This window comes from Phaethon aethereus (assembly GCF_964289735.1).
Source record: "Phaethon aethereus genome assembly, chromosome: 1".
Taxonomy (NCBI): domain Eukaryota; kingdom Metazoa; phylum Chordata; class Aves; order Phaethontiformes; family Phaethontidae; genus Phaethon; species Phaethon aethereus.
The window spans coordinates 134,034,102-134,054,815 of record NC_138575.1 but is presented as its reverse complement, the minus strand read 5'-3'; the positions used below and the strand labels follow the sequence as shown (position 1 = coordinate 134,054,815).

General features: G+C 38.5%; 1 protein-coding gene across 1 annotated transcript in view; it reads right to left on the bottom strand.

Annotated features, from left to right (window-relative positions):
- The window catches only part of SH3KBP1 (SH3 domain containing kinase binding protein 1), a gene marked incomplete at its 3' end in the record, with an annotated part of 205,045 nt that overhangs the window by 93,398 nt on the left and 90,933 nt on the right, over positions 1 to 20,714 (bottom strand). Inside the window, exons 4-5 of the mRNA XM_082011118.1 lie at positions 10,828 to 10,951; positions 4,340 to 4,414 (exon numbers count right to left, since the gene is read on the bottom strand). Of these exons, the coding sequence (XP_081867244.1) occupies positions 4,340 to 4,414; positions 10,828 to 10,951 (199 nt within the window). The remainder of the gene's footprint in view (positions 1 to 4,339; positions 4,415 to 10,827; positions 10,952 to 20,714) is intronic.

Below are 20,714 nucleotides of genomic sequence, written 5' to 3'. Positions count from 1 at the left end.
TTTTAAATATTACTGTAGAACAAAGCCATGTTGATCCTTCATAGTTTAAAGGTTAATAAATTCACACTTTCAAAAAAACAAATTTATGCTTCTTTACCAAGAGTGGTTACACGCGTACAAACGGCTGAGGCAGACTATCTCAATATTAGTCATTATTTGTTATTCTCAATTATGTTCCTTAAAGAAATGTAACCATGTAATCTAAACATTTTGTCATTTCCTTTAGCATGTTCATTCTCCTTAGAGCAACAGTTCTTGCCACGTAAGAAACAGCCCCAAGATTTTTATGCTTGCACAAGAAACCATGCGGGGAAAAGGGGACCGGTGTCTGGCACCACATAGCAGCATGCATCAAGGGCAATCCAGCGCAAGCATCTTCTGCAGCATGAACACAGAGCCATCAATACGGAAGTTGGTGGCTTCACCTCATCCCCAGCCACTTCCCCGAGTACTGGAAGAGCGAATAGAAACAATCATTCATTCAGGAGCTCTACAACTGTACCATCATCATCTTCATTCTGGAGCTATTTTCTCACCACCCTTGTTCTCACCAAGTACAGGAACATGTTATTACACATGAAATGACAGGTAAGCAACCACAGCCAAAGGGATTCTTTACCTGCCACTCAGCAAAAGCTGGTCTTTTCTGAGGCTCATGGAAAACCACTTGCTAGTGGGAGTCCAAATCAATGGAAGGATTTAATGTGTTTCACCCTACTCAACATAATTCTTCCACCCACCACCCCCAATCCCTCGCCATCTGTACGCTCGTTCTCCAGAAAACAGGATGCTTATTTTTCATCATAAAAATTTCCCTCACCCAATTTTAGCATTGTTCTTTCTCAGATGTTTTTTTTCATTGTAGCAGCCGTGTATTTAATATATGGTCTTCTTAGTAAGCAAATTATAAGAAGTTGAGGTGAAATAAAAAATTGTAACTGTTCTCTCTTCAGAACTGTCCACATTTGGGTTTCTCATTTAACTTAGCTCGTATCAGACACTCTTAAATGGGTTTAATAACATCATAAGTACATCAACCATATTGATTTCTTTGAACTCTGACCAGCCATTGTTCCTCAGGGATTAGGGGAAGGGTTAAAAAAAAAAAAAGTAAAATAAAAAAAAGTGGTGGAGCAATAGAAAACACAATTAAGGTTACTCACGAGTATTTCTGTTTCAACGATCCTGTCTCATCTTCTTCCATTATATCTAATATCTATTACTGACAGCATTGTGGATCCACATATAAGGAAAGAGAGGCAAATATTTGTCAAATCAAGCATTGTAACTGCCCTGCTCCTCAGTTTCATCAGTTTCATCTTCGAAGAAAAAGAAAGCGAAGGAAGAAAGAGAAATTAAACCAGTAAAAATAAAAAAAATAAAAATCCAAGAAGCGTCTTTCGTGGAGGTGCAGGAAAGTTGCAGGATGAGAGAAAAGAGGGCTCTGATCAACAAAACAACAAGCAACTATTTTTTTGTTGCTCTGTGTCCCTCTTCACCCAGCCTATGCAGTAGCTAAAATTTTCTGACAGCAGGTTAAAGAGCAGAATGCCAAAGGAGTTGGAATTTTGCTGAGCGGAGCCTGGCATACCTAATGACCAAAAAAGCCATGTCAGCATATGAAGGCAAGGCCAAGTGTTTATGCAGGAGACAATCTTGCATATTTCAGTGGAAGGTATCTCTAGAAGCAGCTACACACTAATTCAACAGCATTTAGCTATTTCAAGCCTTGGTTAAGAAAGAAAATTTCTTTTAAACACAGCAGTTGCAAAATGGCTTTCAAAATAAAAGTATTTTAGCACTAAGCATATGTTCATAAAGTAAAAGCTCTAAGCTTGCTTCAAAAGTTGAGCAACGCTTCATGCAATGTGATACAGGTGAATCCCAACACCCTTTGGGCATAACTAATCTAAAGCTATGAACTGACTCAAGCTTAACGTACGGAGAAATCAGAAAGCTGAAATTCGAGCAGCTGTGGGTTGTTTTAAACAGACATCCCTAAATGAAAACAATTCTGTGGAATGTCTCCAAATGATTTTCACTGGAGACCATAAGCACATGCATATTTGCCTAAAACTAAGGACCACAGATCAGATATGAAATGGAAGGAGCTGGCCACATCTTCAGTAGGCTTGCTCTGGAAGAACATGAATATGCAGGATGTGAGCTGTCAATACATGTAGCAGGAAGATTAAGAACCCTCCTTTTTGTATGTTAGTTTAGGAGATAACATCTCTGATTGATAGTAAAAACAATGCCAGTCCTCATTTTGTTTCAAATGTTCTTAGATGACCTGACTTTGCCTATCGCCCACTTCAGTCCCAGTTCCAACCTAATAAGCAACAAACAGGCCACAAATGTAGCTGGACATCTGGCTTTCTGAGATGCAGTTTTATAGAGAAAGTAAAATACCTCTGCAGCATGAAAAAACATGCAAGTCTCAATCAAATGCCACGGGAGCTAATATTAAACAAGTTGTCTTTGGTCAGCTTTAAAAACAAAGTTTAGATGAGTGTTTTCCCAGAGCAACGTGAGACAATCTACTACGGGTGAAGCTGCCTTCTTGAAGCTGGTTATCAAGCATACCTGTAGATACGTATCCAACTCTGCACTCTATGAAACTGGTTTAATGCAATTTATTTTCTGTGACATGGCATGACCATGGGCCAGTATTATAAAGAAGGAGAACTAACTGCAGAGCTCTAGCACACCTGGAAAGGTGACTGAATTCTTCCTGACTTCACTTAGGTTCACCCTAAATAACTTGAAAAAAGAAGGGCCATTTGACACTGAAAATGGGCTGGGCATGGACAGCAGGTATCTGTAAAACTCTGAAAGGCAATGTTACGGCAACACTGCCCAGAAAGGTTAATGTCATGAAATGAAAGGCTCCGAAGACAGACCTGGCATCTGATTTGAAGTTAGATCTTAAAGTGAGAAGTCAAGCATACCGGAGATTTAGTTCATAAATCCTTATTATGCTCATCAGATAGGTGCATTTGAGGACATGATGGTCTAAGAACTCTACAAGAAGCATGCAATTTGAGTGATGCATAAGCAGTCATGAAGAATATAAGGTGAGAAGCAGCAGAAAAATGTGAAGACGACCAGCCACATGGTCTGCTCCAGCCAGAGCAAGAGCTTGGTTGGAAGCTTGAGAAGAGCTGCAGAAAAGAGATGAATTCTGGTAGACAGGGACATAATTCTCCATAGGGAAATACTCAGAGCTGCACACATTCACAAAGATTTTTGTTTAAAAAAAGATCAGTTTTTGTTTAAAAAAAGGAAGGTATAAGTGCAAGTTATCAGAACAGAAGACTACCACTTCAACTGCTTCATCCTTTGCTGTGAACATGCATAAGACAGAAGTCCTCAGACACAGGAGTGCAAACACCCCCACCCAGAAAGGAGGAGGAAGGGTAACACAGCTTGGATCTTCTCAAGAAAAAGCTGTCTGGGATGAAAGCAGATGCCAAAGTTAGCACAACATCCTGTTCACTGGAGGACAGGACTGAATACTTTGTACTTAGTCACACTGTGTGTGACTCAGTAGGATCTCTTTCTGTTAGATTTCTTGATGAGGAAGCAGGTGGAAGGACAGATTTCTGTCTTCCTTACTTCCTCTGTCTTGCATCTGATGTCACCATCCTTTCTTCTTCAATATTAACAGGGTAGTAAGAGCATATGAAAAGCAGCATGTTCCCTGCTTCCAAAACGCAGAAGGCAAAAACCTGAACATGAAATGAATAGCTTTATATCTTTTATCTTCTTTGGCAGAAAAAATGTATCAACCAAAATGCTGTGAGTAATAGCTGTCAAAGACAGAATGCTGAATGAAAAGCATGCATTAAATTAAACAAAAAAACAACCCCCCCAAAACAAACGCCACGATGTTCTTTAAGAAAAGCAAAGCATATTTTATGAACTCAGCAATCACAATGGGAACTTTATTTTTAGAGCTGAAGGGCTTTTAATTCAAAGATTTGTGGTTATTATCAATAGTCTTCATGTGTCAGGCGGTAAAAATTATGGGACTAAATGATCTCAGTTTCAATCCATACTGAGACCCAAACATCCAATGTAATTCACCATTTACTGTGGGCTTACACACATACATTATACGGACATACTACACACACATGCACAGAAGGAACGAGTGCATTCTCATTGCATTAGGGCTAGGCAGTTCATCAGCAGCAAACTGACTTTAGCTTACAGACAAATATATGCATGTAGAGTAGCCATAAGTGAGTAGCAGTGGCACATTTTACAAGTGTAGATAAATCAAACAAGTACTGAGGACTAAAGCTATTGCTTGTTGATTTTGAAACACACTCACTGTTATAGCGTCTGTAGCTGTCAATCTTTGCCGGTGCCACTCTGTACAGAATTGTCCCTTCAAAGGCAGATTTTCCTGACAGCAGGCAAGAGAAGGAAAGAGGAAAAAAAAGAGAAGGGGCAGGGTGGGGGTGAAGAGATCGAATGATGGTAAAAAGAAGGGAGAGGAAGAGGTTTTAATCTGTATTTTCAGTCACTAACATTTTCAAAGCGTCATTAGCAAAACAACGAGAATATAACAAAAGCATCTGATTGTACATGAAGTTAAAATATTCTTACTGCATGTATGTCAGATAAAAGAATCTCATGATTTTGCTAAAGCTATTCTTTACAATGTCCAACAGAATGCATTTTTTTCTTAGGTTTTGTCTGTTGTCCATCAAGTTGTGAGACTTGCAAATCAAATTATTTCTTGGTCTGATTCAGCCTCCTCACAGAGCACAGAGGAAGCCTGAAAAAAATTATTACTGCAATGATGTACTCACAGTGGCTCAACACTCCTGATGCAGATTTAGTGCACTCGAACAAGCCTAGCTGACATCCAAATAGGGCACTGAAATATTCACATTTCTTTCATATACCAGGATCCTGTGAGCATCAGAAATACTGCATCTTTCCAAGCTGACTTACTAGAAATGTTTTGGACATGGGAACTGGTCTTAGTTGAAGGGATAGGACACTAAAACCTGAATAAATCAATTTTTCAGCCAAGAGCTTAATTGGATGTTTTGACTTGGCACATGCTGACAAAAACAAAATACTGAAATTAAAAAAGAAAACAGCAAAACAACAAAAAACCCCAAACAAATCCCACTTCCTGTCTTAGATCTTTAAGATAACATCTTTATTATCAAAACCATTAATTTCTTGTTGTTTTTTTCTGATAGCAAGATAACTGACATTTATGATAGAAAATTCAAGTAAAAGTAAAGGCTTCATCAGCTGAGATGTTTCGTGTGGTTTTAGGTTTTTTTTAAAGCCAAGGTACCCAGGCAAGCCCAAAATAGACCAATGACAGCTTGCTGCCAATCTCATCATAAAAATTAACATCTTCTGTAAAATTTTATAGCAAAATAGCCAGTACATGTGAATTGTCCCAACATTGCATCAGGCTCATTTTGGTACCAAAAATGTATATTTTTTCCCCTGCATATCATTCTGTTGGACTTTCAGAAAATAAAAAGCTATTCTCATTTATGTATTGTAAACAGCTGTTTCTTTTTTTGTTCTTGTAGTTTAATTAACAGCAAAAGTTTTTTCTTTCCTTATTTTTACATAATGAGGAAGCAAAAATGCCACAAATCCATCTTTCCACCTTGTTTTTACAAAATACCATTAAGAGAATGCTATTAAAACAGTCAAACAACAATTAAGGAATTGCTAAGACAAAGATACATTAAGCTTCATGACACTGAAAAGAACCAGAGAGACAGCAATGGACATCTCAAGTTTTAAGAACTCAACATACATGAGGTTGCCTGACTGAACCATGAGCTGATGGTTCTAGCTCCAGCAGTCACGAGTTCTCGGGGGCCATCACTAACAGGTTCTAAAAATGGTTGATACATACCGTGAGGCCTAGCAATTCCTGGACAGACACATACAAGAGACAGCAAGACATAAAATGCCACCTTTAAACCTTGGCATGACATTGCCACGAACATACTAAAAAGCTGTTGAAATTATCTCCTTAATATTAAGTTGTGATTCTCTCAGATACAATTCATTTGACTACATGACAACTTTTTGCTTCTCGACAGGCTGGTATAAAAAATATTCTTAAAATTAATACTAGATATCTGAGAAAACTAAACAATAATCTTATAATTCATGTATCCATTTAATATAGTAAGAGAATTATAATGCATACTTCCTGTCCATTCTGTAATATTCCCTCAAAAAAACTCCAATGTTTTAATTTAAGAGGATGCCCTAAAGAACAAGGAACTGTGCTTTACTCTCAGGGCAGCTAACCCTGCTAACATTCTGAAATGTGCTTCTGAAGACAAAAAATTTGGCAGTCATCTTGCAGCTGGGACAAATACTTTAAAACCAAGCAAACCAACCCCCAAACCCACAACCTTTTGATCTTGTAACATCCAGTATTGGGTTTGCACGGCGAGGTTTTGGTATCAAGGGCGCTACAGGGGTGGTGTCTGTGAGAAGCTGCTAGATGTCCCACTGGCTCCAAGACAAGACCCACCGCTGGCCAAGGCCGAGCCCATCAGCAAGGGCAAGCAGCACCTCTGGGGTGACAGAGTTAAGAAGGTCAAAAAACCCCACCAACAGCAATTGCAGCCGGAGAGAGGAGTGAGAATACGCGAGAGCAACAACCCCGCAGACCCCCAGGTCAGAGCAGGAGGGGCAGGAGGGGCTCCAGGTGCCGGAGCAGAGGTTCCCCGGCAGCCCCTGGGGAAGCCCATGGTGAGGCCGGCTGTGCCCCTGCAGCCACGGAGCTCCACCCTGGAGCAGATCTGCACCCGCACCCAGGGAGGGACCCACGCTGGAGCAGGTGGATGCCTGAAAGAGGCCGTGACCCTGTGGGAAGCCCACGCTGGAGCAGGCTCCTGGCAGGGCCTGTGGAAAGAGAGGGGCCCACACTGGAGCAGGTTTGCCAGCAGGACTTGTAACCCATGGAGGACCCAGGCTGGAGCAGTATGTTCCTGAAGGACGGCACCCGTGGAGGGACCCAGGCTGGAGCAGTTTGTGAAGAACTGCAGCCTGTGGGAAGGACTCACATTGGAGAAGTTGATGGAGGACTGTCTCCTGTGGGAGGGTCCCCACGCTGGAGCAGGGGCAGAGTGTGAAGAGTCCTCCCCTGAGGAGGAAGGAGCGGCAGAGACAACGTGTGATGAACTGACCACAACCCCCATTCCTCATCCCCCCGTGCCGCTGTGGGGGAAGGAGGTAGAGAATTTGGGAGCCAAGTTCAGCCCGGGAAGAAGTGAAGGGTTGGGGGAAGGTGTTTTTAAGATTTAGTTTTTATTTCTTATCATACTGCTGTGATTTGATTGGTAGTAAATTGAACTAATTTCCTCAAGTTGAGTCTGTTTTGCCCATGACAGCAATGGGTGAGTGATCTCTCCCTGTCCTTATCTCGACCCACGAGCTTTTCAGTGTATTTTCTCTCCCCTGTCCAGCTGAGGAGGGGGGTGACAGAGCAGCTTTGGTGGGCACCCGGCATCCAGCCAGGATCCACCCACCACACATTCTCACTTTCCAATCTGCTGAGTACCCACCATCTAAGGGGATGCGTAGCTTCCCAACCCTTCCAGTTAAGAGGCAAGTAAGTCCCATAATCAGTATTCAGAAATATTTAGCCACTTCCAAAACTAGCCCCAGCCATTTTCAAAAAAGTGTCTTTTTGTTCTGATGAAACTTCTGAGTTACTCTATGGCAGAGCGTGAAAAGAAACCAAGATAATTCCTTCTGGCCATTTACTCTGATCTGCCATAAAATTTATATTGACACAACTCAATTGGACCTATGTAGATCAAAACAGAAGGACAGATAAATATGCATTTTTATTAACCTTATTTTTAAAAAGGAAAATTATATGATTTTTCTCTTCTGTATTTCTTCCACTCTGAGTTCACAAGAAATTACATTTGCTCTTCCAAAAAGGCTCTCTTTAGAGAGGATCAGTAAAATGTGATTAAAACATTAATTTTAACTAATTTTAAGTAAAGCATTAAATTTAAGTATTAACTAAAAAATACTCTTGTATTTGCACAGTGCCCGTTCTCCAAAGATCCCATGCTACTTTCCCAAGTCTCACCGTAAATCTGTGAAGTATTACCTTATCCATTTTACAAGCTGGGCTGAAGAGTTCAAGGTTGCTGCTCAAGATGACAGAGCCATACCCCAAGCCTTTCTAGACCCCTCTAGAAGCTGTGTAGAACCTCAGTGACTGCCCAAGGTTCTAATTCAATGTACAGGTATAGCCCCTCGCACCTGAATGCTAACTTAATAATCTAGCATTCATATTCAAGGTTTCTGCCTTATGAAGTCCTGTGATACAGACATATTCAAATAATGTTTCCAGAGAAACAAAGAGGTGTTATTGCAGATTTGAAGTTCTGTCATGTCTTGTCATCCATGGAGGAAGGAGTTGATATAGAGACATGAAGGTACCCCCTTCTGAGATGTTACCCAGAGCGTTTAAACAGTAATGCTAGCCCAATGCCCAAATCTTCCACGTTTTACTTGCTCAGTTTTTATTTTGCTTTGTTTTAAGACTAAGCACAGACACTTAAAATGCAATTATTATTCCTAGTCAGTTGTATAAAGTTGCTGAAATTTTTGCAATCTCATTACGGAGATTTTCAAATCCAGATAGTCACCATACCTGAATACAGCCTCATAAAGCACCATGTGTTAGAGAGCAACACCTGTAACAATTACATAAACCATATACAAAGAACTGAGTTGATGCATATTTCCCATAATTCTGCTAGGGGAATCAATTCTTAAATTGATAGTTTTACTGTAAGAAAAATAAATAAAAAAGCATTAAAGCTCCCATAAGAATCTCAACATTCCTTGAGTCCCTGTTTCTCTCTCATGAGGTTTACAGTGTTCTTCTGTTTTTTAGGTATTTTGCTATCGAGAAAATAGCTCTTAATAACACATCATCTTAGCTAGCCACAAAGCACCTTCAAAGAGCTAAATTACATACAAGAAAGAAGAAAACCCATCTCTCAGCTATAGTTATCTTCAATTTAGTTAGAAGAGACAAAAACAATATCTGTGTCACCGTTATCTTCTCAATACAAGTATCACAGGTTTTAGGTTCCACTGACAGTAAGAACCAGCACACAAAACTGAGTTTGAACTAAGCATGTGCCATTATGGACAGCAATGAAATAAGCTAATGCTTTGTGGCTGCTTTTACACACTCCAATGTATGTTTTTGTTAAAAGACATTTTTAGGATCCTCATTATAAACTAAATATTACCAAATTACCTGGGGAAGGAATATTCCATTCATCCATACAGATAAAATTGGGGTATTTCATCCTGGGCAGTATCACTTACCTTTCTCATTTATAGACTACCAGACTCTACAGAATCCAGAGCTGAAACTACATCTACACAATTGGTTCTTCCAAGACTCACTGTGTTTCTAATGAACGAAATTCATGATAGCATATACAGGTTACAGAAAGCAGCTTGCAATCTCACTGAAATGTGCAACTTCATTTAACGCCCTTCTTCTCTTTCCATCACGCTAGAATTGTTAAAATATTTTCATTGCGGTCTGAAGGAATGTTACCTGTAAATATTTTTAGTGGCACTGACCACAAGACTACATCACCAGTGCCACTACACGTGAATAGGTACTCCATTACAAAAACAATGCAAGAAATTTTCATCATCGCAAAGGTCAGGTTCTTTAGGTTCTTATTTCTGTGGGATGGAATAACGGTGATAAATTTGCCTTAAATGGAGAAATGAGAGAAAAAGGGGGAAAAAAGGAAGTGTTATAACTTTCTGCCTCTTACAGATGGACTGAACCATAAAGGCTTTGGTAAATTTCAGCTGAAATAAGCTTACAAAGATCTTGGGAGGCCTTTCACTTTTGCTTGTTCAGAGACCTCAGAAGAACGCTACATAGTAATGAATATCTGCAGTGCTGAAAATAGGAAGACCTTGGCAGGTATTGTGGAATTAACCTGAAATATATAAATACAATTGCCCTTTTTCCTTTTCACTAAAGATTCAGGATTGACCACTGAACTAGGAAATAAGAAGAATATCCGTTTGAAAAACAGAAAAAAGCATGATGACCAGCAAGAATCCATTTCATGTAACAGCATTCTTTTGGTTCAGGTTATTCTTCAAGGCAAGTTATAAATAGGACAACTCACTACCATGCTTATACTATTGTAAACTTAGTTACCAAACATGCTTTTCACCTGCAGCAGTACTGGCCCACTGTAAGTGAGAGAACAAAGTCCATGTCCCAGTTCTGGCCTTTTTCCCTTTGGCTGCTGGGGCAGTGGGTGACGGAGGTGATAGTAACATGCTCAGCACCTGGAGGGAAAAAGTGCCGCATGTCCCACACCGATAATTATGAATCCTTAAATCTACTGGAGTCATTAGAGAAGGCATGGCACTTTAATCCCTCGTTTAATTAAGCACAGCCACTTTGTAGATGTTTGGTTACTTTGCTCAGTTTCCACATCTAAAGACAAAAAAAAGTTGTATGAAATACAAATGCAATAATCACCATTGCCTTCTCTGTTCTCGGTCTGTTGCAGCTCAGCAAGACTTAACACAGCTCAGGGAGTGTTGCCAATATTACAACTCAGGTAGCATTGCAAGTACACACTATCATCATCATCTGACCCTTTCACAGCATAAATTAAGAACATGGCATTCAAAAACACTTCCAAGCAAGAGATAAGAATGCGCAACCCTATCAACATATTAGCGGGCAAAGACACAGACATACACACAGAACATCAATAATATTTTTTTCCTTACTTGGCTTTACTTGTTCTTCCTGTGCTATTCCAACATCATCAGAATCAGACAGTTCCTTTATGAAGTTGGAAGGAAACATGCCAGTCTTTCCATTAAGAATACCTTCCCACCAGCCCTCTTCCACCTGCACCAAGAAAAAAACAAAAAAAAGGAGGTTTTAACATAAGCAACACTTCACAGAGTTATATTATATACATGATTTTAAATAACAATGACAATAATGATTTTCAGCAGTTTGCATTAATTTCAGGTATAAGGAGCACATGGCATAGGCTCCAAGCCAGAACATATCTCTTTCTTTCCTTTTTTTTTAAGTAAAAACAAGAAGGATGCATGCACCCATCTGTAAATGTCAGCAGTGCTGACAGCAGTCAGAAGCATGGACGAGCGTTAAATAAAAGGATAAAAGAACAACTAGAGAGCATATGGTGTCTCTACATTTCAATTTTTATGGATATAAGTTCAATCACTAAATTTTCAGAACACACTGTACTCCTATTGTATATATGTACATATATGTATATGACCATCATCTTAATGGATGCAATTTGCAGATTAAATTCACTAAGTAATCAATGGTAAAAGAGAAATGCCTGCAAAGGGCTATTCAGAGAATCTAAACTAGGTATCTTAATAAAAATCATGTGAATATTCCTGCTTTCTCCATCAAAATCAGAAATTGTTTATTTTAAAAATTAAGAATGTTGCTACATCATTAATGTGGTAATGTAAGAAATCTATGGAAAACAAGAACAGTACTCATGAATATTTGACTCCAGATTTACAAAGAGCTACTGAAATACATAATAATGATATGGTCAGAAGGAGGAGAGACACTTCCTAGCCCAATCCCAAGAGAAAATATCACTTAAAAATGACAAACTCCCTCCTGTATAACCCATTCAGGACTGAATGGTGGTGTCAGGCAGTGAAATGACAGCCCTTAGAAACCAGATGCCTTTAGGTTATAATGGGACAGCAAGAAATGACTTATTATATGCATCAGCTAAACACGCCCTTGACAGATAAGCATTTTTCATCTGTCAGACACTGTCCATTCATGAAAAAAAATTACAGGGGAGGACAGTGTCAGTCTGTGACACATCAGTCTCCAACAACGTTTGATCCATTTCTTTCCTGCCGCCCAATAAAAATGAAAATAGAAAGTTAATTTACAATAGAAAGTTAATTTACAAGTTGAGGGTGTTCACATTTACTGTTAAAAAACCAACCCCACATCTTAAATGGTACTAGTTAATTATGATAGAAAAAAAAAGTCAGTTTTGTATCACTTAGCTGTGAAAATCTCAAGTTCTTAGAAAACAAATACCTCAATAATAGAAGCAAATATTTCCTCTAACTATAGAGGAATTGTTGAATTTTTTTCAACTTAGATACATGTACAGTTTCACTATAAAGAAAATGATTGTTACTTCAGGAGTGATTCTTGTGCTTTCTCTCCATCTTCAACCTTTTTAGCACATTTCTTGTGCTCCTGGGTTGATTTTTTGTTTTAATTTGAAAGCAGTTCAGACCACCACAGCTACTTTAATTTAATCTCATTACCTGCCCATGACAAAACTCTCCCCCCACCCAAATGCATCAGTAGTATTAGTGAGGTCAAGCACAACTCTGGGAATAACGGCTATTATCCTCCTACTTCTTCCGAGGATAGAATACATACAAATCACTCAATCACTTCAGTGGGGTGCAGGTTTTTCGCATTATATTATCAAAGTCTCTAAAAGGTAATATTTGCTTTTCTTCTCTCGAGACAAATTAAAAACCATAGGGAAAACTGAAACTGCATTACACACAACACTTAGTAGACTCTACAAATTATATCTCTAAATACCTATATATGATATATTGTTATATAGAAAATACACATGGCCAAGACTCTTTGAGCTATAAAGTATTTCAATTTTTCTAATGCAGTATTCCCAGATGGCTCTGTTGATTAGAACTAAACATTAAACCATAACTGCATTAGCTGATTGACCAGAAGATTAATGAGGGGAATTACACAGTTCCCAAGATGCCTGCTTTGCAAGATGCTGAGTTTACTTGACAGAAATAAGGTGACCAGTATCATTCAGTTCCATCTTTCCCTCAAGTAATTTTCTCCTGCTTACTACTTCAAGGGTAACACTTCACAGTTTTCTTACAAGTTAATATTAGCACTCTTTAAGTGGCATGTTTATGTATGGATATCTATGTATGTACAAAGACCTTTAGACAGGTAAATCTAATTGGATGTGAATATGCTCACAGCATTCACTAGCTTATTATAAGTTTTCCAGCTGATACAAGAACGAATTATCTGAAAATACCATGCCATATTCAGTGATTCTACAAATTCAGAAAAATCTAAAGCAAAACCCAGATTTTTTTCCACAAGAAAATGCAGAACCATTTTAGCAAGACATCAGAGGTTCATGTCAAATTGGGCCTCCCAAAGATTTATTAGAAAATTTTCAAAAGCATCAAAAGCTTTAAGTATTTTTAAACACTATAGTTACACGCTACAGACCTTTAAGCCTCAAAACACACCAGCTAGACATTAATCCATACAATAAAGAAGACACTAAAATACCCCCAGGATTTAGTTATCCCAAATTGGGGCGATCCATTACCATATGGTTTGAAATGTTGCAATAATTCCCAGCCAATAAACCTTACAAATGAAAATCCATTATTCATGGGGGTAATCCATCCGGATATACAAGCACTCAATAAAATTTGTCACTAAACTATTATAACAAAGTGCTTTCAGGATTTATACATCTAGGTCCTGATTTATGCCCAGCATTCACGTACTGAACCAAACAATCTAAAAAGAGGAGGATTTCATTCAGTGGTCTCTGTCCCTAGGCCAGAAAAGAAGTTCTACTATTCCTAATATCCTACACACCAATTGTAAGTTCAGCCTGAAAATGAAGTTCTTGGTTTTTAAGTTAGAAGAAGCATCTTTCCAATCTGCCAAATGTAAGCAGCTACAGCTAGAGGTATTTTCAAGATGTCTTTTCAATGTGTTGTATCTGTTCACCGCCTTTCGAAGAGGCATTGGCATGTCCTCATCTTGCCAAGCCCCAGGGCTGCCAGTACGGCTGTCATGCCACATTTGAAAAGCAACAACACACTGGGAAGTGACTGAAGATACTTCATTACTCTGCTTCATATATTTAGGGAGGTAACAACACATGCACCCAGCTGCAACTCAGACAATGCCATGCGTGGGGCAGGGACAGATGCAATAGCAGACAGCTATATACAGTCCAATGCCTGGCTGTGATTAAATGAGATACGAACAATATCACCAGAGCATGGTGCACCATCTCTAAAGAAATGCATCCCATTAAGAAGCCGTGCTTAAAGGGTTTAAAGGATTTAAAGGGAAATTTATTCTAAACAATAATTATGCGACATTCAAATGTTCTTCGAATATCATTGGGCTTTGGGGGTTTTTTTACATTTTCAATGAAGAAAGCATACTTGTATTTTGTTTTTAATTGAATTACCCAATCAGTAAAGCCTTTTTTGACGTAAATGAAAAAAGGTTTTGGACACTAAACCAAATACAGATGAAAATCACTCAAAATATACTGTTTTACTTCATTAGAAAGTGAGTGTTTGATCAAATTGTGAGATGCCAGCATACAAAAGGAACCCAGACTAGAAAGACAGTAAGAGGTTGTAATAGTTACTTTTACTTACAAATAATAATATAAGTAAGAAATAATAATGAAGTGCTCAAAATAGATACCATGGAAGTGGACAGACAGGAAAATAACAACAGAGAATTATATGGGTGAGACATTCAGACACACAAACAAGAAGTTCTCAAAAGGGTATACAGATGTTAGAATATTAAGGTGCTTAGAAATCAACAAAATTTATTGAAATCAGCCTATTTCAATGTTCAAAGTACAAAAAAAAGACAAAAGAAAATAATATGACAGCAGTTCAAGCCTTCAGGCAAACATAATAGTTCTATTTCAGACCAGGAAGGCAGTTTTATTCTGTAATTGTAAAGCAACCAAAGAAAACAAAATCACTTTAGTAGGTCACTAGGACTACAAGATTAAGATATTCCAAAAGCGAGGAAAAGTTACTTTTTATGTTCTTCAGGATGTCTCTTCATGGCCAATCTGCAACATCTCCCTTTAAAGAAAGAAATGTCAGAGAGAGCATCAGCCTGAGCTGTAGTGCAGTAAACCTTGACGTTATAAGCCTAGAAGCACCTTCCCTTGAGGGAACTGGGCGGCCATCTCTGTAACTCGAAGATGGGATATCTGAAAAGAGCAGGAAATTCTGAGGCCAGCTACCAGCAGTTGCTTGCCAGAATATCTAGGACTGCTACAGCTGCTTGCTTACACCTTGCTATATAATTAATAGGCTAAAGTTGTTAAATGAGTAAAATGTTCTGCTCTTTGGAATCACTGACCTAAAGCTTGTTTCCAATAAATTTCCATGTCTACCTGTTCCACAAGCTTTTCTATGACCTTCAGCTTTGCCCATGAGGCTGACAGACTACTTATGGCTCAGCCACAGCAAATGAAGGAGGCTTTGAGTCAGGAAAGGTTTCAGGTGGAAGAAAGTCTCCCTGGATCACAACAGAGTCTTTCTGGGCTGTTAAAACAGTCCCAGGAATAAAAGCAATGCCAGAGGTAGGCAACAGGAAGGAGAGAAGCCCAAGGTCAACAAATTTGCTTTTGCTTAGAGACGACTGGAGCACAAAAAGCAAAGGAAAAAAACTCCCTTATTTTATAAATTCTGCAGGAAGATCTTGAGCTTGAAGGACAAAAGCAATCCTATGTTGAAAGGAAATTAAAAACACAGATTCCCAAGAGGCGAAATAAATAAATTATATTCCTTGCCAATGGGAAAGAAATTTTGGAAAGAAATTTTGGAAAGAAGACCTCCACAGAAGATGGTGCCTACAGTGCCACTTGATGGCTTATTCTGGGAGTGCATTCAGAGAGAGTCATACCCATGAGACATCACCCAGCCCTTGGACTTCTACTACAGCACATCTGGAAGCTGTTTGATAACTCTGGTGGAGAATGGAAGAATTAAAAACTGCAAAAATACCTCGTATTAGGGGATCTTTTGAGCTTCAGAGTTCTTTATTTTGCACTGTCAAAATGTGCTTTGGGATTTTTTTCCATTTGTTTTTTTGTGTTTGGGTTTTTGCTCATTTTTTTTAACATCATCTTCTAAGTAAGAAAGTGAGGGACAGAGAAAGCAACCCCATGGAACTGGAATGACCCTATAGAGAGTATTTGTACCCCTATTTCCATAAAAAAGCCTCCTACCACATGAACTAACCAAACAAGCAGTAATCATAGAGGTCCTTGTGAACCACCTGTTGGAAGGCAATGAGGAAAAACACCTTACCACAGGATTTCACAGGCAAGCACCTGACGCACGTGGAACCCCAGCATTCATTCACAGCTGTTTTCTTGCAGTATTATACAGTTCTGTACTTGTGGCACAGATCATCCCCTTGCCACTATTAAATATTCCCCTTTCAACTTTACAGCTGTCAAAATAAGTTACTGTAAGGAAAGTCCAGCTCAATCCCCAGTGTTTATCTTGTTCCTGGAAACGGGTTGAACCATTTTATCTCATAACAACAACAACAACAACAAAAAAGCACCAATGCCCAAAAGGAGCACTATATTTGTAAAAAATCAGTCTGCATTTTTATCATTTCAAATGAGTTACTTAGAGGATTTGATCATGTAATATATGGCAACGTTAAAATTCAAAGTATATGCTCAGTGATCTTACAGCATGTCTCAGTCAAAGACTTAGCTGTGAGCTTAACTCCAGGCACTACGCACTGCCAAAAAGCTGACTTCTCAGCTGGATGAGGCCACAAGGTATACAGTAGCACGACAACAGAGTAATCCCAAATGAAAGCAGGCTCAGAACTGTTGAATGACATGCCAAATGTCCTTACTCTGATGCTACAGGTTAATTGCCTGGCATCCCATGGAAGTCTAACAGTGAAACATAATTGGAATTCAGATATCTGCATTTAACAAGACAATTAGTTACAGTTGTATTTTGGGGCAACTGTAATTAGAGTTACAGATAATGAGCTAGGAAAATGACAAGCAAAAAGCTATCAATCACACTTTAAATGTGAATATAAACAATGATGAAAATGCTTCTCATGTTAGTTTCAAATGTACTTTTAATTTAAGTCTGTTAATTAATATCTCATGGGTATCAGTGTCTGTGTAGTTATGGAAACCTCTAGTTTAACAACAAGCAGTTTTATCTATTGTGATGAATGTTTGATCTTATTATAATTAATTTCTAACTATTTAGAACAAATAGGAAGGAAGTGTAAATTCTGCACACATACAGCCTCCAAGGATATCTATCTGATGACAAGCCTAGCATCTACAAAACTCGCACTCGCTGTTGCTGTTGTTTCAAGCCACTGTACAGCCCTAAACCACTGCTGCCACAATGGGAATTTCCAGTAGTATCTACCACCACCATAGACATAAAAACCCTTTCAGAAAGTATCTTATCCAATCTGTTGGCACAGGAAGAAGGATCTGGGGCAGCTTTAGATGCTACTACACCTCAGGTGTTGGTTAGCACCCTGAAGCAGAGGTGGGAGAAGAGAAGATGTCCTCACCCTCAGCATGTCACCATGTGATACCAGTGTAACCCATTTTCACTGGGGGTTTGGGGAAGCACACTTGGGCACTCATGGAGGCAGCTGAGAAGAAGACTTGCATTACCTTCTCCCTGGAGGCAGTGACCTTCAAGGGGTTCGAGGAGAAGCAGAACCCATTTCTTTAAGGACGAAGCCAAATTAGCACAGTACAACAGGAACCAGCTTTTCTTCACAACAGGAAAAGTTTAATGAGTTGTCAACTATAAGCGACATCTTAAACACATTTTTTTGCTAAATACTCGCATAAAGGCATATGGACAGTACTTTGATCTAAACAATATCCATTTTAGTTTGCCGTAACAGTTAGAAGTTTCGTTCCAACTAAACAGAAATCCACAGAGATTTGAAAATATTAATCTTAGTCAATTTAAAACAAATTAATTCAACTGATGCAGCTTTCTTGGGAGGATACAATAAAATACTACCTGTGGGAATCTGAGACTCATGAAAAAAAAGATGGGGTAAGAGAAAGGAGCAACTGGAAATGGAAAGTGAATGACCATTAATGTTCCAGTTACTCACCGAACCACTGTAAATAATGCTGAAGGTGCTATTGTCCAGTTTTTCATCTTGAGTAATGATAAACAAAATGGTGTTTTGCAAGAATTTTCTCCAACCGTCGGCTATGTGCAAGAGGGTTTTTTGTTGTTGTTTTGGGGGTTTCCGTACAATAATACAGCATGATTTTGGCCCTTTAAAAATATCCATTTTCACAACTGAGGAAGTCATATTCTTTAAAGAATAAGTCTTTCACATCAAACATTTATCATTTGAAATAAGAAGCATCGTATGATGACATAAACACTGTGAAACCTACTTCAATGCAATGCTTTTTATGCAGCATTACATACAAGCAGGAAGGTAAACAATGAAATCAGTACATTGGTTGGTGCAGCTTTCTACATCAAATGAAGTTCCTGTTTCAGAAGAAAACTTCTTCCCTACTTTTTCAAGGAATTAATGCTACTATGATAAGGGCAGAAGAGGAAGTAATAATAGCAAGTATTCAATATCGACTGCCTGGTATCAACCATGATGGAAAATAAAGGTCACACAACAACACTTCCTGAAGCGCTGAGAATTTTTTTCTTTAAATTCCTTCATTTTCCTTCTTCCACCAGCTGATCTAGTTCCACCCAGAAGAGTCAGACAATGTCCTTGATCACATGAATGCACCAGATGATGCCTGAGGCAGAGCTTATGATTCAGTAGCTGACAGAACAGAGTATTTCGTAAGGTCAAAGTGGGTACAGCCTCACCTCTGTCAGCTGTTGTTCTTCGGCATTTACTTATGGCCAGCAGTTCAAGCTAGCCATCAGCAATCCTTTTCCACTCTACAGTAAAACTAATTCCAGTATGACATTCTTTAGGACTGCCAATCAAAAAAGCAGCCCTAGACAATATATTTTCTTAAACCTTAGAATCAACAGGTTGTCACTGCTTTCTTTACCAGTAGCAATTCAAGGTACGGTTATGCATTTAAGACTACGAAGTCTGTAATCAGCAATTCAAGCGAGTTTCAAAAAACATGCCCTTAACTGTAAGCACACACATGCAAGTATAGGAATGTTTCACTTTCATAGTTCTACAACTTTCAATTTTAATGCAAACATTTTCAGTTTCATTTGGATTTAAATAAATCTGTTATTTATAATTTAGTTGTTCAAATTTATAAGAAGACAAGAGATGCATTCCATAAGAGAAGTTTAGTGTCTCATCTAAATTATTTAATCACACAATTCATTCGGTAGACTTAATTTGTTGTCTGGATACTAGGAGGGGTTTTTATTCCATCACTTCACTCCTGAAAGACACAGACTTAACAGTTTTAAGTAGGGCAACTGACGGAAGATATTTCTGTGGCCATGTGAGGTCAAATATACTTCAAATTGTGCAATGAAAACAGCTTATGTGCTGCCATGAAATTCGTCATAATACTGGGTTTACATTGTCTTCAAAATATGCTCTTAAACATCTTACAACTTTGACATCCTCATTACAATTCTGCTCACAGACAGAATAAGGTTAGTTAGACATCATGTCTGATTCCAGAAAGAACAATGTGCAAAGCTGGCATGCACAGCTAAGTTAAAGGAAAATCACTGATCACTAAGCTTCTTACATTCAGATGTGAGAATTTAGTATCTTATAGGAAAACACTGGATGTCATGTAGATTGCAGTAGCATTTATATTCTTTTAGAACTGATTTCTTAAGTGACAGATGCAGGAAGAAGAAAACTAATCATACACCCTTGACAAGAAAATAAATGTGGAATTATTAGCTGCTGAGTCACAGGGAAAAAATCCTACAAATAAATTATACAAGCTGAAACACACCTTTTATTGGCTGCGTGAGCAGACTAAGGTCTTAGACCTTTTTAAAGCTAAGTAAATAAAGACTAAATGAGTGTGAATGCATTCTACTTACAGGCTTCATGTTAGCATTTTGACTTTTGATCGTCATGCTATTAAGCACAAGAAAGTATTTCTAAAATCTCTAATGGAACAAAACTGAAGGTATTGGAAGTGAATAACATTCCTTGATCCTGTGATCAGATTCATCCACACAAAGAAAGCTTCTGTATCTCTGTCCAAGCTTTAGTAATTTGTTCCCAGTCCTTCTAAGAGATGTGCATTCATTTTCCACATCCATTTCCACACAAAACAAGTGCATCTTGAGTCTCTAAAGGATTTGTTGCGGCGGGGGGGGGGGTGTTTGTTTTTGGGGGTTTTTTAACTGATTAGACTAAAATGAAATTGTTAAAATATGTAGGCAAAGATGACAAAAGGTGAATGTCATGACTGAACTCCAGAGGGCTTCAAGTAAAGTTCTTTAATGTGTTTCACTCTGTAAAGATAATGCTTCCCTGTGGCTAGCTTACTAAAATTGGAAAGAGCTTTTTCTTCTATGATCTTGGTTCTTCAGAGATATAAACTCAATAGCCCCATAGCACAAACTTTGAGATTTTTCCCTGAACAGAACTCAGAAGCATCAATTGATGGAGTAAAACCAGCAGAAGTGTTACAGGGAAAAAAACCCTCACAAAATCCATAAGCAAGCAACCACAGCCCCTCACCCCCAAGAGTAACCCAAACCAGACAAGTCAGTACAGGAGAGAAGAAAAATGGTTTAAATTATATCTTAAAACACACTGCATCTAAGAGCTTAGCAGGCACAAGATA